Genomic DNA, 26,602 nt, shown 5'->3' with positions numbered 1-26,602 from the left:
AATTTCCCCCAGTTTATCCTCACAATAAGCTGAAAATTAAGCCACGTTGGCCTAGGATTACCCAGAAAGTTTCTTTCTCAACAGACAGGGATTATGAACTCTGGTCAAAATTCAACACTCTGTTCAGTTTTTTGTGTTGTTTTTTTTTAATAAGAAAAAGATTACACCAAAGTTGCTGCATTGCTAATGGTGCAACCATCTGGACCCTTCGTGAAGGTAGTTATTTATGGCCAAGCCACCCTCCTTTCTGGAAAGTCAGTGCTATTTGTTCCTCCTGCTTAGGATCATAGCTATTTTACAGTCCTTCAACGACTACTTTAGTCTCTTCTCATGTTTCTGATTGAGTAGCCCGGGCTGGATGGTTCAGATCTGCCAAATTCTGAGAACTCAGCACTTGCACTAAGGATGTGATTGGTGTATCCATTGACCACTTTCAGATTATTGTTAAACCATCATGGACTTGAAGGGAGCCTTAAAGGATGGAGGTCCAGAGGCTGGAGGCCCAATTGTGACCCTCCAGGCCTCTCTCTGTCTGGCCCTCTGGCTCCTCCCCAGGCTACAGCCATCAACAGCCTTGCCTTGTACCCTCTTAAGTGGTTTTGCCTGGCTGGAATGTGTCCTTGAACTCAAATGATGCTTCTTTCTTGCCTACATGGAGGGTAGAATTCACTCCAACGAGAGGCTGTGGTGGCCACTTACCTGGTTAGGTTTTAAAACAGGATTAGATAAATTAATGGAGGATAATGAAATCAATAGCCACTAACTAACCCTGAGAGCTATGCTCTTCCTCATCTATTGGAAGCAGCATGTTCCTGAACTCTAGTTGCCAGAAATCACAAGGAAGGAAAGTGCTATTCCCCTCAGATCCTACTTTGCAGACTTTCCATCAGGCAAGGCAAGGCAATCACCTCAGGTGGCAGATCTGGCCTCTGAGAAGCATACCGCTTCCCATGACTGCCACCTGTGTGGTCGCCCACTTCTATTCATCACCAGCTTCTCTCTGGCCCTTTATACCATCATCACCACGTTCAGAATGTCAGGGGAAAGGGGAGGGGGGCTGTTGCCGAGGAGGAGGTGAGGGAGTACTGTGGGAAAGGTGGTAGGGGACTGCAAAAGAGGAGAAGGTGGGGGCGTTTTCTGTTTTGCCCCAGGCAGCAAGATGTCCCTGCTCCCTAATTCATGCATCTAGTGGTCAGTCACTGTGAGAACAGCATGATGAACTGCGTCAGGCTTTGACCTGATCCAGCAGGGCTCTATGCTGCCTAGGACAATATAGTGGTTTGGGGGGAATGGACATAAAAGAAAAATGCCAAGCAGGCCGCAAAGCCACCTTGCCATTCTTAGGTAAGGGTAAAGGACCCCTGACCATTAGGTCCAGTCGTGACCAACTCTGGAGTTGTGGCGCTCATCCTTGCTTTATTGGCCGAAGGATCCGGCATACAGCTTCCGGGTCATGTGGCCAGCATGACTAAGCTGCTTCTGGCAAAGCAGAACAGCACACAGAAATGCCGTTTACCTTCCCGCTGGAAGGTATTTATCTACTTGCACTTTGACGTGCTTTCAAACTTCTTACTGCTACACAAATGGAAGGGGTAACCACATGCAGAGCCACCACAGAAACTGCAAATCCTGGTCAACGGAAGTTTCCTCTTTAGTTAGCTCCTTCCCATCGCATTTCCGGTTTGCCCCACCATCACCAGCCCCACAAAAGTCTAAAACAACCCAGTCACACGGCAGAATTACCTCTCAACACTGCTGAGGCACACCATGCCATCATGGCCTCCCACTGCGTAGATGGAGCCATTGAGGGGAGCCACTCCAACTCCAGTCCTATGCCTTGAGACGGAGCCCAGAACCTTCCACTCATGTTCCAGGGGGTTGTAACACTCCACACCACTGACGTTGCCCTTGGGGCTCAAACCCCCAACTATAAGATGAGAGAAGAAGGGTGGAAGGAGATTAGATCAAAGAACTGAAATCTTAAGTGTGGATAGTCAAAGGTCAGAAGGAAGTGATGGCATCTGTCTCATCAGTGCCATTTCCATCAGCCTAAAGCAGAGGTGATGAGGAGCAAAGCTGGGTTGTGTCCAGTTGCCTCTTCTGGGGAACCAGCAATCAATAGGCTTACCCCCCCCCCATGAATTTGTACTTTTGAAGCCATTCTGTAAGGTGTGATGTCAGGAGGGGAATTTCCCCCGAAGATATAAATGATGTTACAGTTCTGTGTAGGTGAGATGGTCTTTCAGGTATGCTGGAAGCCTAACTCCAGAACTAGATATACATTTGTGCTTGGTTTATTCCCCCTCCTATTTCTGTCAAGCAATTATTTAAAAACTTTTGCCTTCCCACCGCTAAAGAGCTTTTGGAGGAAACAGATGCATGCCTGAAAGCATTCTGCCAACTGTAAAGCAGCAATAGATTTCCTCATTAAATGACTCTATTTCCAGAGACCGGTGTGAACTTTTCTCCCTTGTTGACTGACAGCCTGTCAGCTTGCAAAGCATAATCTTCCCTGGTAACCAAGGGGTCTCTATGCTGAAGTCATTAACAGAGCTGATGTTGGGGGTGGATTTTTAACTGAGTTGGGGAGGGATCCATTAATCAGCTCTTCACAATTTTAATGAGGAGGGTCATGATCCTCTACCACCCTATACACAAAATTGTGGGTCACTCTAGAGCTTTATTGACAGGAAAGGAATCAGCGTTAAAAACAATCCTTTGAGAGCTCCCCTAAATAGACTTTCTGACAAAATGCCCATTATGTGAATCTTATCAGCTACAAAGGGAGTGGTGTTATGTATAACAGGCCCAGAAGGCTATAAGTATTGCTTTTATATTTTATATTTATTATCATTATTATTATTATTAAGTTTATTACCCACCCTTCACCAACAGCTCCCAGAGCAGGGTCCTCACTAGGGGTGGGAGAGAAATCTGTTTCAGTTCACAATTAAAGGTGAATCCACCAGGAGGAAGTTGTGGGGATTAAATGAAGAGGGAAAGAACCATGTTTGCCACCTTCAGCTCCTTGTGTGGGAGAGGTGGGATATAAATGCAATAAACAAATAAATGAAACAAAATAAATAAATATAATGAAGGTTCCTCCATTCGAGTCCAATACATGGATTTAAGGCAGGACCAGATCCTGGCATTTCGCAACTGCAAACTCTGACTTTTAACTGGCATCTGCAGATGGGCATGGATGAGTCAGGCCTTCTCTGTTATTTTCCACCCATCGCCACCTGTTTCCAGAGGAACACAACCTCTTCTTCACTTTACAGAGTTAGCAGGCATGGGTCACAAGATCTTAAGAAAACTTCAGTGTGATGAAAACATCTCTTCCAGTAAGTACGAGTATAGGCAATTTACAAGTGGGTTTTAAAGCTTGCTGTCTGTCTACTATACTATTTTTATAAAGCTACATATATCTTCTGTAAGACAAGAACTGTTCTCCTTACAAAACAACATGCCCCACCCCTGCCTCACATAAATTTCTTAATAAAATATAAAAAGTAGGAGTGGTCAGCATCTGGCACCAGATGGGTGAGATTGGTCTTCTTCATTCCAACTTGATGACACTAACGATGAATAAGTAATGGAAGGGAAGAGGGTGGCAGGCAGATAGGGGGGGAGAGAAGGAGGTGGGAAGGAATGTGGCAGAGAGTGAACAGGATTTGCTCCCCAAAATAGACATTCCTTTCCTCTACTAAAGAGCATGGAACACAGAAGGGCCAGAGCTCAGCGGCAGAACATTTGTTTGCATGCAGAAGGCTCCAGGGTCAATCCTCAGCATCTCCAGGGCTGAGAGAACAATGCTGTCTGAAATCCTGGACAGCTGATACCAGTGTTGGCACATTGACCTAGATGGACCAATGGTCTGGCAACTGCATAAGTCAGCTGCTAGCTGCCAGGCTTGGGAATGATATTAGTGTTCTGCCTCAGTGCCTGAAAGGAGCCAGATGACTTACCTGAGTTTCATTTCTGCCCCTGCCCCCACTGGATCCAATGCCAGAGAGAAAGTGATGGATGTTTTCAATGGGATGCTAGAAAGGACGCCGTGTTATACTTACTAGCATAAACAAGTTCCAAGGGACGTCCTCGGTTGGACACTGCACATTTGGTTGTCCAGCTAAAGGGCTTCCTCTTCGGTTCAACCCGTTCCCTGGAACAAACCAAGATCTCCCTGTTATTATTCTACCCTCAGGAACATCTCAGCTTCCAAAAGCAAACATGCAAGCTGCCATTCTATCCCAGAGAAGTTTTGAGATGTTGACTTTGAGAGCAACAGCCCTCGCAAAGGGAATGCCGCGTGAGAGCTTGAGTCATTCCGAGAAGGCTTTAAAAAAAGTTAATGGCTTGATCTATCCTGACTCCAAATAGGAAGCAGGGGTATTTTAGAAGCATCTAGCTAGACCATGTCCTTGATTCAGGGCACATCTGGACAATATGCTTACTGAGCATCATAGGAGCCAACTCCTAGGGACCATGGTCATTTCAGGTGGCCATCCCACCACCAAAAATAATGGACATTCAAATGGTGTGTGTACCACATCTTGTGATCATTTTGCAAGGTGGGGCTTACCTGCCTTCCCCCCAATATTTCGTTCAAGTTGGCACTCCTGTGGAGCATCCATCCTGACTGGTTTTGCAGAGGGGGATTAGGTTGTGGGGGATTAGGCAGGGCCACTTCTGCATCTGGCCCTGCACACCATCAGTTTAAGGCTCTAGGAAGGTTGTCCACAAGGAAATTGGGCCCTCAGGCTTGAAAAAGGTGTCCTGCACTCCCCAAGTGCTACTGCCAATCAGAGGAGACAATTACTGGGGAGATTGACATATAGCTTGACCTTACTTATGTTGCAGAGATGAGAGCATGGGCACACTAATGCACTTCTACCTTTTTTATTCAGCGTGCAGAGCAGTGGCCATAAAGTTGAGAGCAGGTGTGGAGAACCTGGACCTTCCAGATGTTACTGAATGGCAATTCCCACAATCCCTGCCCATTGGCCATGATTGCTAGGGCTAATGGGAGTTGTAGTGTGGCAATATCAAGAGAGCCAAAGATTTGCCACACCTGCCTTGTGCATCGCTCTCTCAGCTTACCCCTCACAGGTTTAGGGAGGCAGGATACAAATTTAACGAATGAACTATTAAAAAGTAAGGACTCCTCCAGATGGCATATTTATTGAACATTCACCATGATTTGCATGCACAAATTAAAAAAAGCAAAGGTTAGATTGCATCTGGGCTTTATTGAGCATTTGTTCTGAATTGTTTGTGAGGAGGTCATAGGTTGATGAGCATTCATTCTGATTTGCTTCTATGTTGTTTATGTATCTTCCCATTAGTCACACATTCATTCTGCCCTTTTTGATGCACAAAAAGTCCATTGTCGTCTTTTAAGTGGATTTGTTGTGCTATGGTTACAAAGTGCTTTAATGCACTTCAGTTGTGCAAACCTCAATTTCCTGGTATGCACTTGAATCCTCACACAAAATATATTGACATATCTTGAGTCCAGATCCAGGCCCAATTTCACTAGGTATCCATGTCCAGCTCAGACTCCCACAATGCTGCTCCCCCACTCATCTTTCAGATCCAACAGCCTCCAGTTGTTGCACACATCTGTCTCAGCTTCTTCCCTCAGTCCCTATACACTATGATCATCATGCTACTTCCATCTCCACTAGAAGAGGCAGTGCAATGTAGCAGTTAGAGAGCTGGTCTAAGACCTGGGAGACCAGGGTTCAAATCCCCACCCACCAGGTGACCTTTGGCCAAGTCACCACCTCTCAGTCTAAAGGTCACAGGGTTGTTGTGAGGATAAAATAAGGAGGTGAAGAACTGTGTACACCATCTTGAGCTCCTTTGAAGAAAAGTGGGGTATACGCGGTAATAAAGAATAAAAATGGCCCACAGCTCTGAGGGAATCACATATCCAGTTCTTTGAACTTTTAACACACATTCTATGCTAGTGTCCTGTCCTCTCCAACAGGAAGGGAAACGCACCCAATTAATAATACTACTACTACTACTACTACTACTAATAATAATAATAATAGATAAAAGGTAAAGGACCCCTGGGCGGTTAAGTGCAGTCGAATTCGACTGTGGAGTGTGGCACTCATCTCTCCTTTCAGGCCGAGGGAGCCACATGGAGGACTGTGACGAGTGCTAGAGTGAATGGAAACACCATTTACCTTCCCGCCACAGCAGTACCTATTTATCTACTCATGCTGGTATGCTTTGAACTGCTAGGTTGGCAGAGCTGGGACAGAGCAACGGAAGCTCACCACCGTTGAGCAGATTTGAACCGCTGACCTTACAATCAGCAAGTCCAAGAGGCTAATAATAATAATAATAGGTAATAACCTACCCTCTTTCTTCATAGATGCCCATCCTCAAACTCTGATGATGCTACTTGTCCAACAAAGAGAGGGAGCCGTGTGTCTAATTTAGAGGCAAAGCGGCAGGCTTATATGCAAACTCAGAAGCCAAAAATAGGAATGCCTGGCATAGCTCCAAGCTAGAGGCCAATGATTCATGTGTCTCTGTGAAATTCCGCCCAAGCCATTGTTCCCATCCCCAGCCATGAGCCTCGCTCAGCATAACAAGACATCTGATATCCAACCAGAGCTATCTATTCCAGCTCAGGACTTGGTGGCCAGTCTGGAAGTGACGGCCAAAATCATCTGTTTATTTCCTGATTACCTCCAAATCCCAAATAGAACTCAAGTTGGCAAACACACACAGAGGTTTCCCAAACCTGTTTTCCATCCAGGCACTGACCAGACAGTGGAGGGTGGTCCATTAGGGGAAATGGGGCACTGCCCCACCAACCTCAAACTGCCCTCTGGCAGCCCCCACCTAACTGCCGTCTTACTTACAACCAGCCTGGAGTGCAGGTAGCAGCACTACAGGTAGTTTTCTCCTCCTTAGTTTTATTATTTATTTATTGAATAAGCTGTATTTTCCATCTATAAGACACCCCCATGTATAAGACGCCCCCCTATTTTGGGGGACTCAGATTTAAGAAAATGGGGGAGATGTATCCGTGTATAAGACGCCCCCTAGTTTTTGACATTATTTTTAAGGGGGGGACCTAGTCTTATACACGGGAAAATACGGTATATATCCTCCCCTTCTTCCCCAAAGAACCCAGAGAGGCAGAGAGAGATATAATATAAAAACAAAGCAAAGCAAAAAGAAAGAAAAAAAGATTAAATAATTTTAAAAAAGAATTACAGTTAAATGCATCTAAAAACAGTTACTGTTATAAACATTTCTAAGAACTATTTCAGTTCAATGCATACTGGGCCACGGCCTGAGCAAAAGTGAGCCACACCTGCAGCGCTACTTGCCCTATGAATATAAGTGAAATATTTATACACATTGCTCACCCCCCACCCCCACTCCCCGCTTAGACCTTACCAGTAAGTGTGTCATTGTGCTGTATTCTACAGTGTCACCTGTTGGCAGTCACACAAACTGCAGCACGTGACAACAGGCTTACATTTGTATGTATATAGGAAGATGTTAAGAAGTTGGTTCCAAAATATGTGTTTGCCCAGGATCCTTGTCCTGAAAAGGTTGTAGACTATTTCACCCAGGGCTAGGTTGGCAGAGCTGGGACAGAGCAACGGAAGCTCATCACCGTTGAGACCTAGCAGGGCAGCGGCGCGCGCCTAGTTTGATCCATCTTTTAGATTTAGGGGAGCTAGTCTCAAACGTTTGTTGGGGGAGACCTAGGTTTTTTTTCTTGTGGGGGGAGTTATTTGTCCTGTCTTCACACTTTTTATGATGGAGGACCGCTGTAGCCACCCCCAACGACACATTCTCAGGATGGAGGGGGAGGGAACAGCTGCAGTGGCCTGCAGTTCCTGCGCAATGTTTGCCATCTTGCCAATGCAATTCTGGGCTGCATCAATAGGAGTATAGCATCTAGATCAAGGGAAGTAATAGTGCCACTGTATTCTGCTCTAGTCAGACCTCACCTAGAGTACTGTGTCCAGTTCTGGGCACCACAATTCAAGAAGGACACCACAATTCAAGGACACAATTCAAGAAGGACACTGAAGAGGAGGTTAAGGGGTGATATGATAGCCATGTTCAAATATATAAAAGGATGTCACATAGAGGAGGGAGAAAGGTTGTTTTCTGCTGCTCCAGAGAAGCGGACACAGAGCAATGGATCCAAACTACAAGAAAGAAGATTCCACCTAAACATTAGGAAGAACTTCCTGACAGTAAGAGCTGTTCGACAGTGGAATTTGCTGCCAAGGAGTGTGATGGAGTCTCCTTCTTTGGAGATCTTTAAGCAGAGGCTTGACAACCATATGTCAGGAGTGCTCTGATGGTGTTTCCTGCTTGGCAGGGGATTGGATTCGATGGCCCTTGTGGTCTCTTCCAACTCTATGATTCTATGATTCTATGACCCCAGGTTTGAGAAGAAGAAGAAGAAGAGGAGGAGGAGGAGGAGGAGGAGGAGGAGGAGGAGGAATAGTCCCTCTCGCAACACCAGTGGCGTAGCGTGGGGGGTGCAGGGGGGGCCATCCGCACCGGGCACAACATATGGGGGGGCGCTCGCACTCGCAGCTCTCTTCCCCTACCTGGCTCACTCACTCACTCTCTCTCACTGCAGTGCTGGCTGTGCGAATCCGATCCGAGCCGCTGGGTCGCCGCCCACTGTGGAAGGGGTGGGTGCCAGGCGTGCGGTGCGGAGAGAGAGAGAGGGACTATCTGGGGGAGGGACAGTGCAGCGGCCGCCCAGCGCAGCGCTGAGCGCGGGAGAGAACCACACCAGACCAGACCAGGCAGCCGCAAGAAGAAGCTGGCAGCGGCGGCAGGTTAGGGGTTAGGGGGCGCAAATTACTTGCCTTGCCCCAGGTTAGGGGGCGCAAATTACTTGCCTTGCCCCGTGTTAGGGGGCGCAAATTACTTGCCTTGCCCCGGGTGCTGACAACCCACGCTACGCCACTGCCCAACACTACCTCCTCACTTGTTCTCTTTTCTCATTGAGGATGGGGGGGGGTGTCCACAGATATTGGATATAATTTGGATTTTGGAAAATGGACCAAGCTGTGGTCCAAAGGAATGAAATTTACTGCCTGTACTGCCCTCAGAGAAAATATGGAAAAGATGATGTATCGTTGGTACATCACCCCCGTGAAACTGCAAAAAATGTATAAGACTGGGGACAGAAGGTGTTGGAAATGTAAATCCAAAGAGGGTACCTTCTACCACATGTGGTGGAAATGTGAAGAAATTAAAAAAAATTGGGATTCTATCTACAACGAACTAAAGAAAATACTCAAATATACCTTTGTTAAAAAGCCTGAAGCCTTCCTCCTGGGAATGATAGGAGATGAGATTAAGAAAGAAGATTATGTAATGTTTCAGTATGCGACCGTAGCTGCCAGGATTTTATTAGCACAAAATTGGAAAACCCCAAACATCCCGACTATCAAAGATTGGCAAATTAAATTATTCGAATATATGGATTTGGCAAGAATGACGCAGAATATTAGACAGCAAAAAGGTAGAAAGTTTATTGGTGAATGGTCTAAATTTAAGACATATATAGAAACAAATTCTAGAGACATAAAAATCACAGTAGGCATTACATAACTCTTGCGACATGATGATGCTGTATAATAAAAAACTGCAGATTAGATTTAGCATTAACATAACCCAAGACTGAGATGGAGGGAAGTCAACTGATATTTATTGTAATGTTTGTTTAGTTTGTCTCTTTTTGTTGTATGTTTGTGTTTGTTATTGTGGATTTTTGTTGTTGATGTTTGATATTAAAAAATGAATAAAAAGAATATTAAAAAAAAGAGGATGGGGGGTGTGGGTGAAAATTGCAAAGTGGGAAGAAACTCCTCACATCTTGGCCTCAATATGATTTCCACAAAGTAAGAATCAGAGGCAGAGCATCCGCTGAGACACAGCAGCAGCTTGAAATAACCACTTAAAGGACCTTCTTGTAAATACATCCAAGGGCAGAGACAACGCAACCCTTTGAAGTCCAGTAACTGAATTAGGAGAGAATCTCTCTATAAGAAGGTGACCCGATTAGGCAGTAATCCCATTGCCATGGCAACCTAACTCTCTTGTGGAGTTTAGTTTCGGTTTCAATGTCTGCAAGAAGGGCATGCAATTGACCTCCCTGAGCCGAGGCATCACCTCATCTCCTCCTCATACTGCTATGGCGCTGGTCAATGCAAAGCAGACCTCGGTTGCTGCTGTTTCATTTAATTTCCTTAAAGCACAATCCTAACCATGTTACTCTGAGTATTTATTGAATTTATATCACACCCTTTTCTCCGCATTGTTTTCTCTCCTTCCTCATTTAACCCCCTCAACAACCCTGTGAAGTAGCTTAGGCTAAGAGGCAGTGGCTGGCCCAAGGTCAGCCATTTTAACCACTGCACCACACTGTTAAGTCCTGTCGAATCCAGTGGGGGCAGTGATGGCTGGTGCCCATTGGGATGGAAGGCAAGCAGCTCAACAGCAGGTGACGCCAGAGCCAATGACATGGAGAGCCAACTAATTCTAGTTTCACACACATACACACACACCCATTCTCCTCTCTGTTGAATTCTACTTGGGCAACACTGAAAATAAGGAGAAGGGTGAAGCTGGCAGTATTGCCACCCCAGTAATGGATTTAGGTAAGAAGGGGAGCAGGGGGCACGGGCTGAGGTTAGACTGGAGCTAGTTTGGCAGTACCTCATTTGGGGCTTACTACCAGGTAAGTGGGACGCGGGTGGCGCTGTGGGTAAAAGCCTCAGCACCTAGGGCTTGCCGATCGAAAGGTCGGCGGTTCGAATCCCCGCGGCGGGGTGCGCTCCCGCTGCTCGGTCCCAGCGCCTGCCAACCTAGCAGTTCGAAAGCACCCCCGGGTGCAAGTAGATAAATAGGTACTGCTTACCAGCGGGAAGGTAAACGGCGTTCCGTGTGCTGCTCTGGCTCGCCAGAGCAGCGTTGTCACGCTGGCCACGTGACCCGGAAGTGTCTCCGGACAGCGCTGGCCCCCGGCCTCTTGAGTGAGATGGGCGCACAAACCCCAGAGTCTGTCAAGACTGGCCCGTTCGGGCAGGGGTACCTTTACCTTTACCTTTACCAGGTAAGTGGGGTTATGATTGCAGCCTTGAACACTCAAGAATACTTTCACTCATAAAATATGGACTTTATTGTACCATTTATCCCCCACCTTCAGGCCCAAAGGCCCACAATGCAGTTTACAATTAGTCATGTTGAAACTATATATGATAAGAAACATAGCTTCAAAAATTAAGCTACAGTATTACAATTATGAGGGATGTGGGTGGCGCAATGGGTTAAACCACAGAGCCTAGGACTTGCCGATCAGAAGGCCGGTGGTTCGAATCCCGTTGCTCCGTCCCAGCTCCTGCCAACCTAGCAATTCGAAAGCACGTCAAAGTGCAAGTAGATAAATAGGTACCGCTCCGGCATTTCCGTGTGCTGCTCTGGTTCGCCAGAAGCGGCTTAGTCATACTGGCCACATGACCCAGAAGCTGTATGCTGGCTCCCTCGGCCAATAAAGGGAGATGAGCGTCACAACCCCAGAGTCGGCCGCGCCTGGACCTAATGGTCAGGGGTCCCTTTACCTTTACTACAATTATATCCTTTTTTCTTTCAAGGAGCCCAAGATGGCATGCCTCTATCGACTTTATCTTCACAGCACGGTAGATTAGGCTGACAGTGGTGCAGTGCCCAGGTTTACAGAGTATGGCCCTCAGTGTGGAGATATATCAGGTCAGAGGAGAAATAGACAAATCTGTCAGATTAGTCTCTCAATTGTTCATTTTTCGAATCCCTAGTTCAGCACATTTCCATATCAGAGAGACCAAATTCTTTTTCTAATACTCCCCCCCCCCATCTTCTCCCTTTTGCATTTCCTCAGCTTCAACCAGGTTCACTTTGCTTTATTCCGGGGGTCAGGAACCTTTATGGCCCAGCAGCCAAGATCTTTACCTCCTCCCCACCCGACAGGCCAACTGAGACAGGTGGTTGGGTGATTGGCAGGCAGGCAGATATGCACACCAGGAAAAGCAGCGAAGGTAGCGAGCAAGAGAGATTGAAGTCCCCACGTTGTACAGGGTTCAGATGTAGGAGGGAATTCTCTGCAGATTATTCCCTTATGACCTCCAACTGAGTAGTACTGAACTCCCCACACCAGGTCAGTTCAGTCCTACACATGCAGGGAACTAGGGCATGTAGATGAACCAACCCACATCTACCTATTGGGCTAATGCCACCTTATTAGCAGATGGGTGAGGTTTAAGGAAAAAATGGCCCTGTGGACCAAATCAAAACCTCTGGTGGGTCAAGATTGCCCCATGTGTTGGAGGCTTCCCACCTCTGCATTACTTGCAACAATTGGCATTTGTAGTAATTAAATTATAACTATTAGATGTGATACTTAGAAGCACGGAGGCCGAGAAAGAATCTCCATCACATCGGAAGAACTGAAATCAGCCTAGCGACTCATAAGGCACGCTGCCATCTGTGAACACCAGTCTCTCATGTTGTAGGTATTCCAAACTGGTTAGCACATCAGTGGCCATTGCAATCACAGCCTCCACTTGGCAGTGCACAGCACAGGCTGAGGCAATAGGGGAGGCAAGTTGAGCTGTCCAGAGAGACACAAGAGCAGCTGTTGGAAAGTTCAAATCGCTCAGGCGTCGGCTCGCGCCAGGCTGGTTTTTGCACCTGTGAGGAAAGAGATCCCTTCCACATTCCGTAAAAACTTTGCATTCTTGGCACGATCACCAATCATCTTATTCTAATCGGGGAACTTAGATGGGGGTTTGTCACAACAACTGTCACTTGTACCTCTCAGTGGCCAACACAACATGTTCAGCATAAAACAGAGCAGGGTTGAGGAACTTTTTCAGAGCACATGCCATTTGTGGGCAAGTCCGGAAACAAAAGTGGGCAGAGCAACAGGCAAATATTACCTTTGTGCAGCAGGCTAGTTTCTACATAACCCTCAACAGATTAGCTTTGGATCCAGTTGGATCTGGTTGGAATGTGTTCCTGACCTCTGCTTGTCTGAATGGATGGGGTGGGTGGCAGGGGTAGACAGTAGTCTACTGTGCAAAAATAAACAACCACATCCACTTCTCCACCCACTGTTGCCTCTGGCCCTTCCAACCAATAGCATGTGGCCCCCATAAAGTTGCCCAGAGGCTAATGTGGCCCCCAGGCTGAAAAGGGAATGCACCCTCTAGGGGAAGCACCACTGCCCGCAAGAGCTGCTTCCTGTTGCATGTGTCACCATCTCAGAAGACACATTCATTTTTTAAAAAATGATATTTATTGAAACAACAGATTTTTAAAAAAAAAATACACAAAAAAGACAAAATTACAAAAAAGAGGGGGGAAATAAAAACAGAAAAAGAAAAAGAAAGAATAAAACCATCGTTTCCAAATTCTCCAAATTCCATTACCTTCTTTCCCTGACCTCCTCTCCCTCCCATCTCTTGTATCTTGATTAATAGTTGTCACAGCAAATCCTTTCCATAGTTCATAATATTTTGTCATTATGTTAACTTACTCTATTCTCATTTTATCTTATAAAAACAACCTTAAAGCTTAAACTTAAATCTTTTTTATCAATTTCTCAAAACCATTACCCTTTTACCAAATTCTTTAAATATTTTAACCAGAGCCAAGTAATTTCATTTCAACATTTTCTGCACATTCATAAATCTTTTCTCGTAGTAATAATATTAAAAAAGAAGACACATTCATTACCATAAGTAATAATAATAACAGCAAGAACAGCAGCAAGGGCCTTGGAAAGTCAGAGCTTTCCAAACTGTGTATTGTGATATGTTGGTGTGTTGGCTGCAGTGTGTAGGTGTGTCGCGCAAATACTCCCCATGCTCCTCCCAGGAGTTAGTTTGCTAGTGAAACTGAATTACAGTCATACCTCATGTTACGTCTGCTTCATGTTAAGTTCTTTCAGGTTACGTCCCGCGGTGACCCGAAAGTACCGGAAAGGGTTCCTTCCAGGTTTCGCCACTCGCGCATGCACAGAAGCGCAAAATGACATCACATGCATGCGCAGAAGCAGTGAATCGCAACCCGTGCGTGTGCAGACACGCTGTTGCAGGTTGTGCTCTTTTCATGTTGCAAACTGGCCTCCAGAATGGATCCCGTTCGCAACCAGAGGTACCACTGTACTGTGTCGCGATGCATGTCTAAAAATGCTGGTGTGTCACCAACATGAAAAGTTTGAAAGCTCTGCTGTAAGTCATTTGAGGCTCTCCTCTGGGTGCGTACCCCACAGGAGGTCCAGAGAGTGGCACCACAAGAACAGGGCCTTTTCTGCGGTGGCTCCCTTCTTGTGAAGTCCTCTCCCCAGGGAGGCTCACCTAGCACTATCATTACCTACCTTTAGGCTCCAGGCAAAAACATTTCTTTCCCACCAGTCCTTTAGCTTTGAATGATCTGCAGCCTCCTTCAGTGGATGGGATGTTTTAGTCTTTTTAAAAATGTGGAGTTTTATATTTTTCTCTGTTTTGTATTTGTATTGCTATATATTTTGTTAATTGCTTTGAGTTGCATTTGCAAAGGAGGGGGGGACCCTAGTTAGCACAAGCAGGAGGAGGCTGATATAAATCACACTCAGCTACACAAGCTGCAAATAAAACGTTTAAAGTGCAATACAGTATGCAAATGTGACACAAATGGTGACAGTCATCTATGGAAAATTCAATGTATTTTTTAAAAACGTTTTTTTAAAAAAGCATTTTCACAGCGTTGTTTTTTTTATATGTGTGTAGATTCTACCTCAGAGATGGGAGAATTGGTTGGTTTTTGTTTCTCTCAGTTTCTGATTTCCCCCCCTCTCTCAGTAATAGTTGGAGTTTTGGCTGCTAAGATACAATAAGCCTTGATTTTTAAAATAATAATAAAAATATTTACTGAATAAAGCTTTTTCCCTCCAAAGAAGCTTGTAAAGGCTGCAGGCTTCAAGAAAGGAGAGTCCGACTCAAGAAAGGAGAGTCCGAGTTCAGAGTTTGCAGGGCAGCAGTTGAAGAAGGAGCAAAAAGGGTTTTCTTGTGTGTGTGTGTGTGTGTGTGTGTTTCTTTGTGGCTGATTAGCTGTTTTCCCTGTGTAAAGGTCAGAGGGGGCAGGGTTTCTGTTGAGGCAGGGGATTAGCTCTGGGAGGAGCTTATCAGAGTTTGCAGGGCAGCAGTTGAAAAAGGAGCAAAAAGGGTTTTCTTGTGTGTGTGTGTTTCTTTGTGGCTGATTAGCTGTTTTCCCTGTGTAAAGGTCAGAGGGGGCAGGGTTTCTGTTGAGGCAGGGGATTAGCTCTGGGAGGAGCTTATCAGAGTTTGCAGGGCAGCAGTTGAAAAAGGAGCAAAAAGGGTTTTCTTGTGTGTGTGTGTTTCTTTGTGGCTGATTAGCTGTTTTCCCTGTGTAAAGGTCAGAGGGGGCAGGGTTTCTGTTGAGGCAGGGGATTAGCTGTGGGAGGAGCTTATCAGAGTTTGCAGGGCAGCGGCGCGCGCCTAGTGGCGCGCGCAGTTATACTCATCTTTTAGATTTAGGGGAGCCAGTCTCAAACGTTTGTCGGGGGAGACCTAGGGTTTTTTTGTGGGGGAAGTTATTTGTCCTGTCTTCAAGCTTTTTATGATGGAGGACCTCTGTAGCCACCCCCAACGACACGATCTCAAGATGGAAGGGGAGGGAACAGCTGCAGTCGCCTGCGATTCCTGCGCAATGTTTGCCATCTTGCCAAAGGTTGCAGGCAGCTTTACCTGCAGCAATTGCATGTTGATTGCCCTCTTAAAAGACAAAGTCCAGCAACTGGAGGAACGTGTAGCTACGCTCCAAAGAATTAGAGAGCTGGAGCTCTTCTTGGAAGCAACAGAGAACACCGTCTCCACCAAGGAGGAGACAGGGGACTCCTCTGAGAAGGAGGCTAGTTCACCAACACAGGAGCCAGATATATGGAGAAACGTGACTCAAAGAAGTAGGAGGCCCAGGGTTCACTCTGATTGTTTAGAAATACACAATCGCTTTGAGGTCCTCTCCCCTAGCATGGAAGACAAAGAGCAGACTCCATTTGAGGATCTCTCCCTCATTACAGTCGATCAGGTATATGAAGACGAGCAGCAAATTCAGTCCTCAGGGAATGTGCAGGTGACCTTGGAACGGACAGCTCACGGAAGAACCCCGACCAAACCCAAGAGGAGGCGTGTAGTGGTGATAGGGGATTCCCTACTGAGGGGAACAGAAGCAGTGATCTGTGGGCCTGACAAGATGTCTCGGGAAGTGTGCTGTCTCCCCGGGGCTAAGATCCAAGATGTAACTGAACGACTGCAAGGAATCATAAAACCCACTGACAAATACCCCTTCCTCTTGGTTCATGTGGGAACCAATGACACTGCAAGCAATAGCCTCCAGAAGATCAAAAGAGACTACGAGGCTCTTGGCAGGAAATTGAAGCAACTAAATGCACAAATTGTCATCTCGTCTGTCCTCCCAGTTGAACGACGTGGCCCAGGGAGAGAGGGGAAAATAGTGGAAGTGAACAGCTGGCTTCGCAAATGGTGTAAACAGGAACGGTTTGGATTCTTAGATCACGGACTGCAGTTTCTTGAAGATGGACTTCTGGCAAGTGATGGGCTGCACCTCACAACGGTTGGGAGAAATGTTTTTGCCAAAAATCTCAGAAACCTCATCAGGAGGGCTTTAAACTGACTAATGTGGGGGAGGGAGACAGTGCTCCTGAAGGTAGGAGTCTATCAATTGATGAAGATGATCATCCAAATGTCATAGACCAAATGGAGCAAACAGCACGCGGACCTAGTGGTGGGAGGAAAAAATCCTTAAATAAGAGACACGGGGGGATGATTAATGGACTTCAATGTCTGTACACTAATGCGCAAAGCATGGGAAATAAACAAGATGAGCTTGAGCTCTTGGTACAGCAAACTAAATATGACATAATAGGCATCACTGAAACCTGGTGGGATAAGTCCCACGATTGGAATGTAATAATGGGGGGATACAATCTATTTCAGAGAAACAGACCAGACAAGAAAGGAGGAGGAGTGGCGTTATATGTCAGGGATGTGTATACCTGTGAAGAGATCCAAGATTTAGAACCTCAGAGCCAAAGTGAGAGCATTTGGGTCAAAATTAAGGGAGAGAAGAATAACAGAGACCTCATTGTGGGAGTTTACTATAGATCCCCAAGCCAAACGGAGGACATAGATGATGCCTTCCTGGAACAGATGGCCAAGCATGCAAAAGGAAGGGAGATAGTAGTAATGGGGGACTTCAATTACCCGGATATTTGTTGGACGTCAAACTCAGCCAAGAGCATAAGGTCAAACAGATTCCTCACTGGCCTTGCAGACAACTTCATTGTCCAGAAAGTGGGAGAAGCAACAAGAGGAACAGCCATTTTAGATCTGGTCCTAACCAATGTTGATGACCTGGTTAGTGGGGTAGATGTGGATGGAGCATTAGGCGCAAGTGATCATGCTCTTCTGAAGTTTACTATACAGCAGAAAGGAGCAGCCAAGCATACTAGGACTCAATTTCTTGACTTTAAGAAAGCCGACTTCATAAAACTTAGGGAAGTGCTGGGTGAGATCCCATGGACAGCAATACTAAAAGGAAAGGGAGTTCATGATGGCTGGGAGTTTGTTAAGAGGGAGATAGTAAAAGCACAACGTCAGGCAATACCAATGAGACGGAAACATGGAAGGTGCCTAAAGAAGCCAGGGTGGCTATCTAAAGAACTTTTAACTGAATTAAGATTAAAAAAGGATGTGTACAAAAAATGGAAAAGGGGGGAAACCACCAAAGAGGAATTCAAACAAATAGCCAGCACGTGTAGACACAAAGTCAGAAAAGCTAAAGCACAGAATGAACTCAGGCTTGCTAGAGAGGTTAAAAGCAACAAAAAAGGCTTTTATGGGTATGTTCGTAGCAAAAGGAAGAACAAAGAAACAGTGGGGTCACTCAGAGGAGAAGATGGTGAAATGCAAACAGGGGACACAGAAAGGGCTGAACTCCTCAATGCCTTCTTTGCCTCAGTCTTCTCCGATAAAGAAAACAATGCCCGACCTGAAGAATTTGGAGCAAATGATTCAGCAAAGGAAACACAGCCCAGAATAACTAAGGAGATAGTACAAGAATATTTGGCTAGTTTAGATATATTCAAGTCTCCAGGGCCAGATGAACTGCATCCAAGAGTATTAAAAGAACTGGCAGATGTGATCTCAGAACCACTGGCAGTCATCTTTGAGAATTCCTGGAGAACAGGTGAAGTCCCGGCAGACTGGAGGAGGGCAAATGTTGTCCCTATTTTCAAAAAGGGGAAAAGAGAGGACCCAAATAATTACCGCCCAGTCAGTCTGACATCAATAGCAGGGAAGATTCTGGAGCAGATCATTAAGCAAACAGTCTGTGAGCACCTAGAAAGGAATGCTGTGATCACCAATAGTCAGCATGGATTTCTGAAAAATAAGTCATGTCAGACTAACCTGATCTCGTTTTTTGACAGAATTACAAGCCTGGTAGATGAAGGGAATGCAGTGGATGTAGCCTACCTTGATTTCAGCAAGGCATTTGACAAGGTGCCCCATGATATTCTTGTAAAGAAGCTGGTAAAATGTGGTTTTGACTATGCTACCACTCAGTGGATTTGTAACTGGCTGACTGACCGAACCCAAAGGGTGCTCATCAATGGTTCCTCTTCATCCTGGAGAAGAGTGACTAGTGGGGTGCCACAGGGTTCTGTCTTGGGCCCGGTCTTATTCAACATCTTTATCAACGACTTGGATGATGGACTCAAGGGCATCCTGAACAAATTTGCAGATGACACCAAACTGGGAGGGGTGGCTAACACCCCAGAGGACAGGATCACACTTCAAAACGACCTTGACAGATTAGAGAACTGGGCAAAAACAAACAAGATGAATTTTAACAGGGAGAAATGTAAAGTATTGCACTTGGGCAAAAAAATTGAGAGGCACAAATACAAGATGGGTGACACCTGGCTTGAGAGCAGTACATGTGAAAAGGATCTAGGAGTCTTGGTTGACCACAAACTTGACATGAGCCAACAGTGTGACGCAGCAGCTAAAAAAGCCAATGCAATTCTGGGCTGCATCAATAGGAGTATAGCATCTAGATCAAGGGAAGTAATAGTGCCACTGTATTCTGCTCTGGTCAGACCACACCTGGAGTACTGTGTCCAGTTCTGGGCACCACAATTCAAGAAGGACACTGACAAACTGGAACGTGTCCAGAGGAGGGCAACCAAAATGGTCAAAGGCCTGGAAACGATGCCTTATGAGGAACGGCTAAGGGAGCTGGGCATGTTTAGCCTGGAGAAGAGGAGGTTAAGGGGTGATATGATAGCCATGTTCAAATATATAAAAGGATGTCACATAGAGGAGGGAGAAAGGTTGTTTTCTGCTGCTCCAGAGAAGCGGACACGGAGCAATGGATCCAAAATACAAGAAAGAAGATTCCACCTAAACATTAGGAAGAACTTCCTGACAGTAAGAGCTGTTTGACAGTGGAATTTGCTGCCAGTGAAGTGTGGTGGAGTCTCCTTCTTTGGAGGTCTTTAAGCAGAGGCTTGACAACCATATGTCAGGAGTGCTCTGATGGTGTTTCCTGCTTGGCAGGGGGTTGGACTCGATGGCCCTTGTGGTCTCTTCCAACTCTATGATTCTATGATTCTATGATTCTATTCTATGATTCTATGACTAAACATTCGGAAAAAACTTTCTGACAGTAAGAGCTGTTCAGCAGTGCAACAGACTCTCTTGGGAGATTGTGAACTCTGATTCACTGGAAATTTTTAAGCAGCAGGTAGATGGCCACCTGTCATGGATGCTTTAGCTGAGATTCCTGCATTGCAGGGGTTGGACTAGAGGACCTTTGGGGTCCCTTTCCAACTCTAAGATTCTATGAAAGAGAAATCCCCATCGATTGCACCTTCCAATTGAATTATAGGAGGTGATGCTATTTGGATAAACCCATAGTGCTACTGTATTTTTCCGTGTATAAGATGCCCCCATGTATAAGATGCCCCCTACTTTTGGGGACCCCAAATTTAGAAAATGGGCATATATGTACTATCCGTGTATAAGACTTTTAACCGTATTTTGAAGTAAAAAAAACCCTAGTCTTATACATGGAAAAGTACGGTAATTTCGTGTGTTTGTGTGCAGGTACTGAGATACATAGCCTAACTTTACCAAATTAATCCACATCTCTGTTCTGCAATGAAACACTGACCTCTGCTGGACCCCACTGTGCATCACAAGCTAAAATCCTCTTTTCTTTTTTTAAACTCACCCTCCTGTTTTGCAGTATAGAATAATGGAATTTTAAAGTTGGAAGGGACCACAAGGGTCATCTAGTCCAACCCCCTGCAATGCAGAAATCTTGTGGAGGTTGAACCCACAACCCTGAGATGAAGAGTCCCATGCTCTACAGCCTGAGCTATCCAGGAGATATTATTGTTCCCTCTAATTTGTTCTGGAAGTGATCATTGCAAGATAAAACTGACATTGCTCATGTTGCCAAAATGGCAGCAAGAGAGAGGTTGTACCCAGTGGCGGGGCTTCATGCTCCGGCACCGGGGGGGGGAGGAGAGAGAGAGCAGGCAGGGGGGCGTGCCGCCCTGGGGGCGGGGGCACTGCCTGCAGGGGCATGGCACCCAGCACGGGGGGGGCAGCTGCGATGGCACCCCACTGGGATCGTGTTTCCGGGGGTGGTGCGCTCCCCCCACACTCCTCTTCCTCCTCCATAAAGCGAGATGAGCTCCGCAACCCCAGAGTCATTCGCGACTGGACCTAATGGTCAGGGGTCCCTTTACCTTTACCTTTATTTTTTTTTAATAATAATTTTTATTCCTTTTTTTCCAGTTACAGATAGAACAAAAAGGAATAGAAAAAAAAGATAAGAAAAGAAAAAGAAAAAACCAAACCATTTCAACAACTTATTTCAACTTTCTATCGAACTTCCCCACATCTCCCGCACAGTGCATTTCTTAACAATAAATTTATCAACAAATTATAACCTTGTCTCATGTGTTTCTTTTGTTCTTTCAATTACAATTTAAGTTTAAATCCCTTATTTTCCATTTACTCTAAAAACAAAACATGTTGTCATTTTTAACCATTTAAACTTTGATTCTTTCAATAGTATTATCCAATTTCATATATAATCCACTCTCATTGCTGGGGCTAACCTTCCAAGTCATGCGGCATCCTAAAGTTCATATAACTTATAAAACTTTTGCAAATAGTCCTTAAACTTTTTCCAGTCCTCCTCCATTGCTTCTTCTCCCAAGTCTCGGATCCTGGCAGTCATTTCAGCTAGCTCCATGTAGTTCATCAATTGCGTCTGCCATTCTTCCAGTGTGGGCAAATCTTGAGTCTTCCAATACTTAGCGATGAGGATTCTTGCTGCTGTGGTAGCATACATAAAAAAGGTTCTATCCTTTAACACCTTCTGGCCGACAATGCCCAGAAGGAAGGCCTCCGGTTTCTTAGGGAAGGTGTACTTAAACACCTTTTTTAACTCGTTGTAGATCATTTCCCAGAAGGCCTTCACTCTTGGACAGGTCCACCAAAGGTGAAAGAATGTCCCCTCCGCCTCCCCTTTACCTTTACCTTTAGCCTCTTTAAAAGGCCTTCTATCAAACAGGCTGATGGAGGAGTCATGGAGCAATCTGTTTGAAATCTACTAGCCTAATGGGTTTTTGATAACATTTTCCATCCACTGCATCTACCGCAGAAGCCCAGCAGACTGACGGAGGAGTGTGGAGCGACCTGGTCCTCCTCCACCACCAACTGGTTTACTCTGCTGCATATCATTCTTGGTTGCCAATAGTTAGGAATAGAGGAAGCTGCCTTATGCAGGGTCAGACCACAGGTTTATTGGTCCACCCAGCTCAGCATTCCCTAAACCGACTGGCAGTGGCTCTCCAGGACTTCAGGGATCTCTCCTACTCTTTCCTGGAGATTCTCAGGATGGAAGCTGGGTCCTTCTGCATCCAAAGGAGATGCTCTACCACTGGACTATGATCCTTCTCCCATTAGTAGGCAAGTTGTTAAATGGCTTAGCAGTAGGTCATCTGCCCTGAATGTAGAAGGTCCCGGAATCCCTGGCATCCCCCTGCCTGACATCCTAGAGAGGCACTGCCAGTCAATGTAGACAATATTGAGCTAGATGTACCATTAGCCTACATCAATATGAGGCAGCTTTCTTGCATCCTCTGCCTTGGGATACAACCCCATCAGTCCTCTCCCCCCCCACACACACACACACAGACACAGACTGTAGCTCCTGGAAGTTGTAATATAAAACATCTGGAGGGCACAGGGTTGGCAAAGGCTGATCCACATAGACTGGCAGTAGCTTTCCAGGGGTTTCAGACAAGGACCTTTCCAAGTCCTGTGCTGGAGGCTGGACCCAGGAGCTTTCACGTGTGAGGCACGTGAACTACAGCCAGTGGTTCACAGTTGCACAGAGTTGGTGGTCTGTTATTATTTCTGCAACAAAATCGCTAAAGACTCTCTATCTCCAGGGTCCTAGAGCCACCCTACCAACAAGCAGAAAAGGGTGAGTGTTCCAAAGCTAAGCATCTGGGAACACTGAAAACACAAGGCACCTCAATTTCAAGAAAATAGGGTGCACGTTCCGTCACATAGAATGAAATTTCCGAAAGAAGATATTGGGAGCACACCCAGTCATTTGCCCATGTATATACACATAACGCGGGTGGCGCTGTGGGTTAAAGCCTCAGCGCCTAGGGCTTGCCGATCGAAAGGTTGGCGGTTCGAATCCCCGCGGCGGGGTGCGCTCCTGCTGCTCGGTCCCAGCGCCTGCCAACCTAGCAGTTCGAAAGCACCCCCGGGTGCAAGTAGATAAATAGGTACCGCTTACCAGCGGGAAGGTAAACGGCGTTCCGTGTGCTGCGCTGGCTCGCCAGATGCAGCTTGTCACGCTGGCCACGTGACCCGGAAGTGTCTCCGGACAGCGCTGGCCCCCGGCCTATAGATGTGAGATGGGCGCACAAACCCCAGAGTCAGTCAAGACTGGCCCGTTCGGGCAGGGGTACCTTTACCTTTACCTTTATACACATAAAATAGTAGATTGAGCTGAAAGACAAACACATGATGTACAATGATTGTTGCAATGCACCCCTAATTATTATTGTTGTTGTTGTGTAAGATTGTATAAGAAAGTTGTATAATCTTAGAGGGGGCATGGCTGTAACTATCATGAAGCAGACCCTGCACGTCTGAATTTGCCCCTTCCCTAAATATATAGGGTGAATATTAGGGCTACATCTGTTTGAATCTGTAATCAGCTTGAACTGGAATATGTGACCACTTACTTAAACTCAACAGGGCTTACTTTTAAGTATAGATACAGGATTGCACTGAAAACTGTTAACTACTGTAACTGGTGGGGCCAAGAGTTGAGAACACATCATTTCTTCCAGGGCCATCCATCCTGGCTTCTGGAATGATACTGCAGATTAGTGAAAGGGGGAGAAATTAGATTTGGTTTGCATTTAAAGGCAAACCTACCTTATTTTCACTTTCTGAAGCAGTATGTGAACAAAAGCAGAACCATCTATTGACATTCAAATTTCTCCAAATTTTGAAATGCAGTTCTCCAGCCAAGTAATGAGTACAAAAATGCATATGCAGGCAACTCCCCATTTAAGTGTGATCACATACACGCACACCAAACCCATGTGTAGCCCCCAAATGTCATGAAAAGGGGTTGAATGAGGGGAGGCTTGTGCAAGCTCCATTGACATGCATAGGAGTCCAGAATGGAACCCCTGCACAAAATGAGGATTGCCTGATAATGCATATATTAGTGAAAATTGCGTACAAAAGTGCATTGGGTTGTATCTAAGTTATACTCAGAGTAGACCCATTGAAATTAATGGGCCAAACTTAGAATAGACTCATTGAAACTAATAGACATGAGTGAGTAGAAAGAGCATATTACAACCAGGGTTTTTTTCTCAGCTGGAACTCGGTTCCGGCATCTCTCTCGTGGGTGCCACTGGCATTCTAAGAGAACAAGGGAGGTGTTCACAGTGAGCTCCAGCACTTTTTTCCTAGAAAAATAGCACTGAGCACAACTCAGTATATCAGAGATTGCTTTGCAAAAATCTGCATATTAACATAAATTCACAATAAGATGAGGATGGATTTTCAAGAGAACTTTTAAAATGTGGGGGGAAACTAAAATTCTTATAGTTGACATGTGGGGTCAAAATTATCTATATGTTTTTAAGGAATCTAGAAATTGGAGCAGGATGAGTCTTTCCCTGTTAGGAAGAATTGCAGCAATTAACATGAATGCATTGCCAAAAATATTGTTCCTCTTTCAGACAATACCGATAATAAGTAATTGTGTGTGCTTCAAAAAATGGCAAAAAGGTATTGCCAAATTTGTCTGGGGTGGGAAAAGGCCAAGGATTAACCATAAAATACTTTCAGATATAAAATATAGAGGAGGCCTTTCTCTCCCAGACTTTAAACTTTATTACGAAGCAGCATGTCTTACTTAGATTCGGGACTGGATCAAATCAGAAAAGGAGGAGGCAATAAGAGTTGGAGGGACACAATAACAGATTTGGTTGGCATGCATATTTGTGGTATGGGAAGGGGAAAGTACATAAAGGATTTCACAATCATATAATAAGAAAGTTGCTAATAAAAGTATGGGGAAAATAGAAAGATCTATTAGAACAAAAAACACCTTGGTGGTTATCTCCTATTGAAGCTTCATTTCTAAAACCGTTAAGCAAGAAAGGAATTTGGCCTACATACAGAGATCTATTAGTAGAACAATAAGGAAAATAAAAATTGAGATTATGAGAATGTATAATCTGCTGTTGAAATGGAATACTGAGGAAGAAACGGTAAAATCTGCACAAGAATGGGCACAAGATATAGGATATAATATTATGTTTGCTGACTGGGAGAAGTTGTGGACCACCGGAATTAAATTTACAGCATGTAATGCCCTAAGAGAGAATATTATGAAAATGATGTATAGGTGGTACATGACTCCAGTCAAGCTTGCAAAAATATATCACTTGCCCGATAATAAGTTTTGGAAATGTAAAGAAATTGAAGGCATTTTTCACCTTTGGTGGACGTGCCCAAGGATTAAAGCTTTCTGGGAAACGATATATAATGAACTGAAAAAGGTATTTAAATATATTTTCCCGAAGAAACCAGAGGCCTTTCTCCTGGGCATAGTTGGCCAATCAGTGTTAAAGGACAGAACTTTTTTTATGTACGCTACAGCAGCAGGAAGAATTCTCATTGCAAAGCATTGGAAGACACAAGACTTACCCACCTTGGAAGAATGGCAGATGCAACTAATAGACTATATGGAACTGGCGGGAATGACTGGCAGAATCCGAGACCAGGGAGAAGAGTTGGTAGAAGAAGACTGGAGGAAATTTAAAACTTATTTACAGAAACATTGTAAAATTTTTGAATGTTGATGACATTGAAATGATTTGAGGGGGCTCTAGCAATAAGGTAAAATGTAAGATGGGATTGATAATAGATAAACTAATAGGATATGAATTTGCTGAACTAATTTTTAAAAAGGGATACAAAAAAGGGAGACATGAGGAAGTCAGGAAAATAAGTTAACTACAGATGAGAAATTAAGAAGGAGGGAGTTTTATTTTTTTGTATATGTGTCTTTTTTCTTTTTCTTTTTTGTGTTTAACGTTTGTATTTTTGAATTTTGTAATTTTGTATTTTCCTGTTTTTGTATTCTTTTAAATTTTTCTGTTGTTAAAACCTAATAAAATATTATAAAAAAATAAAATAAAATTGAGATTATGAAGAGTTAAAAGAACATGTTCAGAGTTGGTTGCATCACAGACAACTAAATGAGATCTTTAAGGAAGACAATAAGAAAGGATTTAGTTATACAATCTCTAGATTCCAAAAGGAAATTATAGAGGATAATTCCAAATTATTAAAGAAAGCATACAATATATTATTAGAATGGGAAATTAAAGACGAAGAGGTTAAATCGGTAATGATTAAATGGGCACAAGATCTGGGACATAATATACAATTTGAAGAATGGGAAAAATTATGGAAAGTGAATCTGAAATTCATGGACTGCATATTGTTGAAAGAGGATTACATGAAAATGATGTATAGATAGTATATTATACCGGTAAAATTGGCAAAAATGTATAGAACAGGATCAAATAACTGTTGGAAAAGTAAAGAGAAGGAAGGCACTTTTTACCATATGTGGTGGGAATGTAGAGTTGTAAAAAAATTTTGGGAAATGATCTATAACACTGGTCAACAACAAATTTGTTGTCTGCGTTTTTTCAGCTGATTTAGGATGAATTTGATGCGCTGAATCCAAAAATCACATTGGTTTTGCTCAATCAGGTCAAGTTTTTGAGCTATGGCCACATGTCTTTTTTACGTTTTTATTCACATGTACGCTTGTGTGGAGCATTTTAGAAGAAGTTGGTGGGGGTAAAATGCCTTGTCAAATAATTGTT

At 44.6% G+C, this 26,602-nt stretch overlaps 1 protein-coding gene and 1 long non-coding RNA gene across 2 annotated transcripts in view; one reads left to right on the top strand and one right to left on the bottom strand.

Moving 5' to 3' along the window:
* LOC309524371 (uncharacterized protein) overlaps window positions 1-6,479 on the bottom strand; it is a 28,574-nt gene extending 22,095 nt beyond the window's left edge. The window contains exons 1-3 of the mRNA XM_082208995.1: window positions 6,374-6,479; window positions 4,071-4,162; window positions 1,744-1,927 (exon numbers count right to left, since the gene is read on the bottom strand). Of these exons, the coding sequence (XP_082065121.1) occupies window positions 1,744-1,927; window positions 4,071-4,162; window positions 6,374-6,396 (299 nt within the window). The 5' untranslated portion in view covers window positions 6,397-6,479. The remainder of the gene's footprint in view (window positions 1-1,743; window positions 1,928-4,070; window positions 4,163-6,373) is intronic.
* The window catches only part of LOC309524425, a 275,240-nt gene that overhangs the window by 105,569 nt on the left and 143,069 nt on the right, over window positions 1-26,602 (top strand). The gene's annotated exons all lie outside the window — the stretch shown is intronic.

Source organism: Podarcis vaucheri (genome assembly GCF_965113315.1).
Source record: "Podarcis vaucheri genome assembly, chromosome: Z".
Classification (NCBI taxonomy): Eukaryota; Metazoa; Chordata; class Lepidosauria; order Squamata; family Lacertidae; genus Podarcis; species Podarcis vaucheri.
The sequence above is the reverse complement of the archived record's forward strand: the minus strand, read 5'-3'. Positions and strand labels throughout refer to the sequence as shown.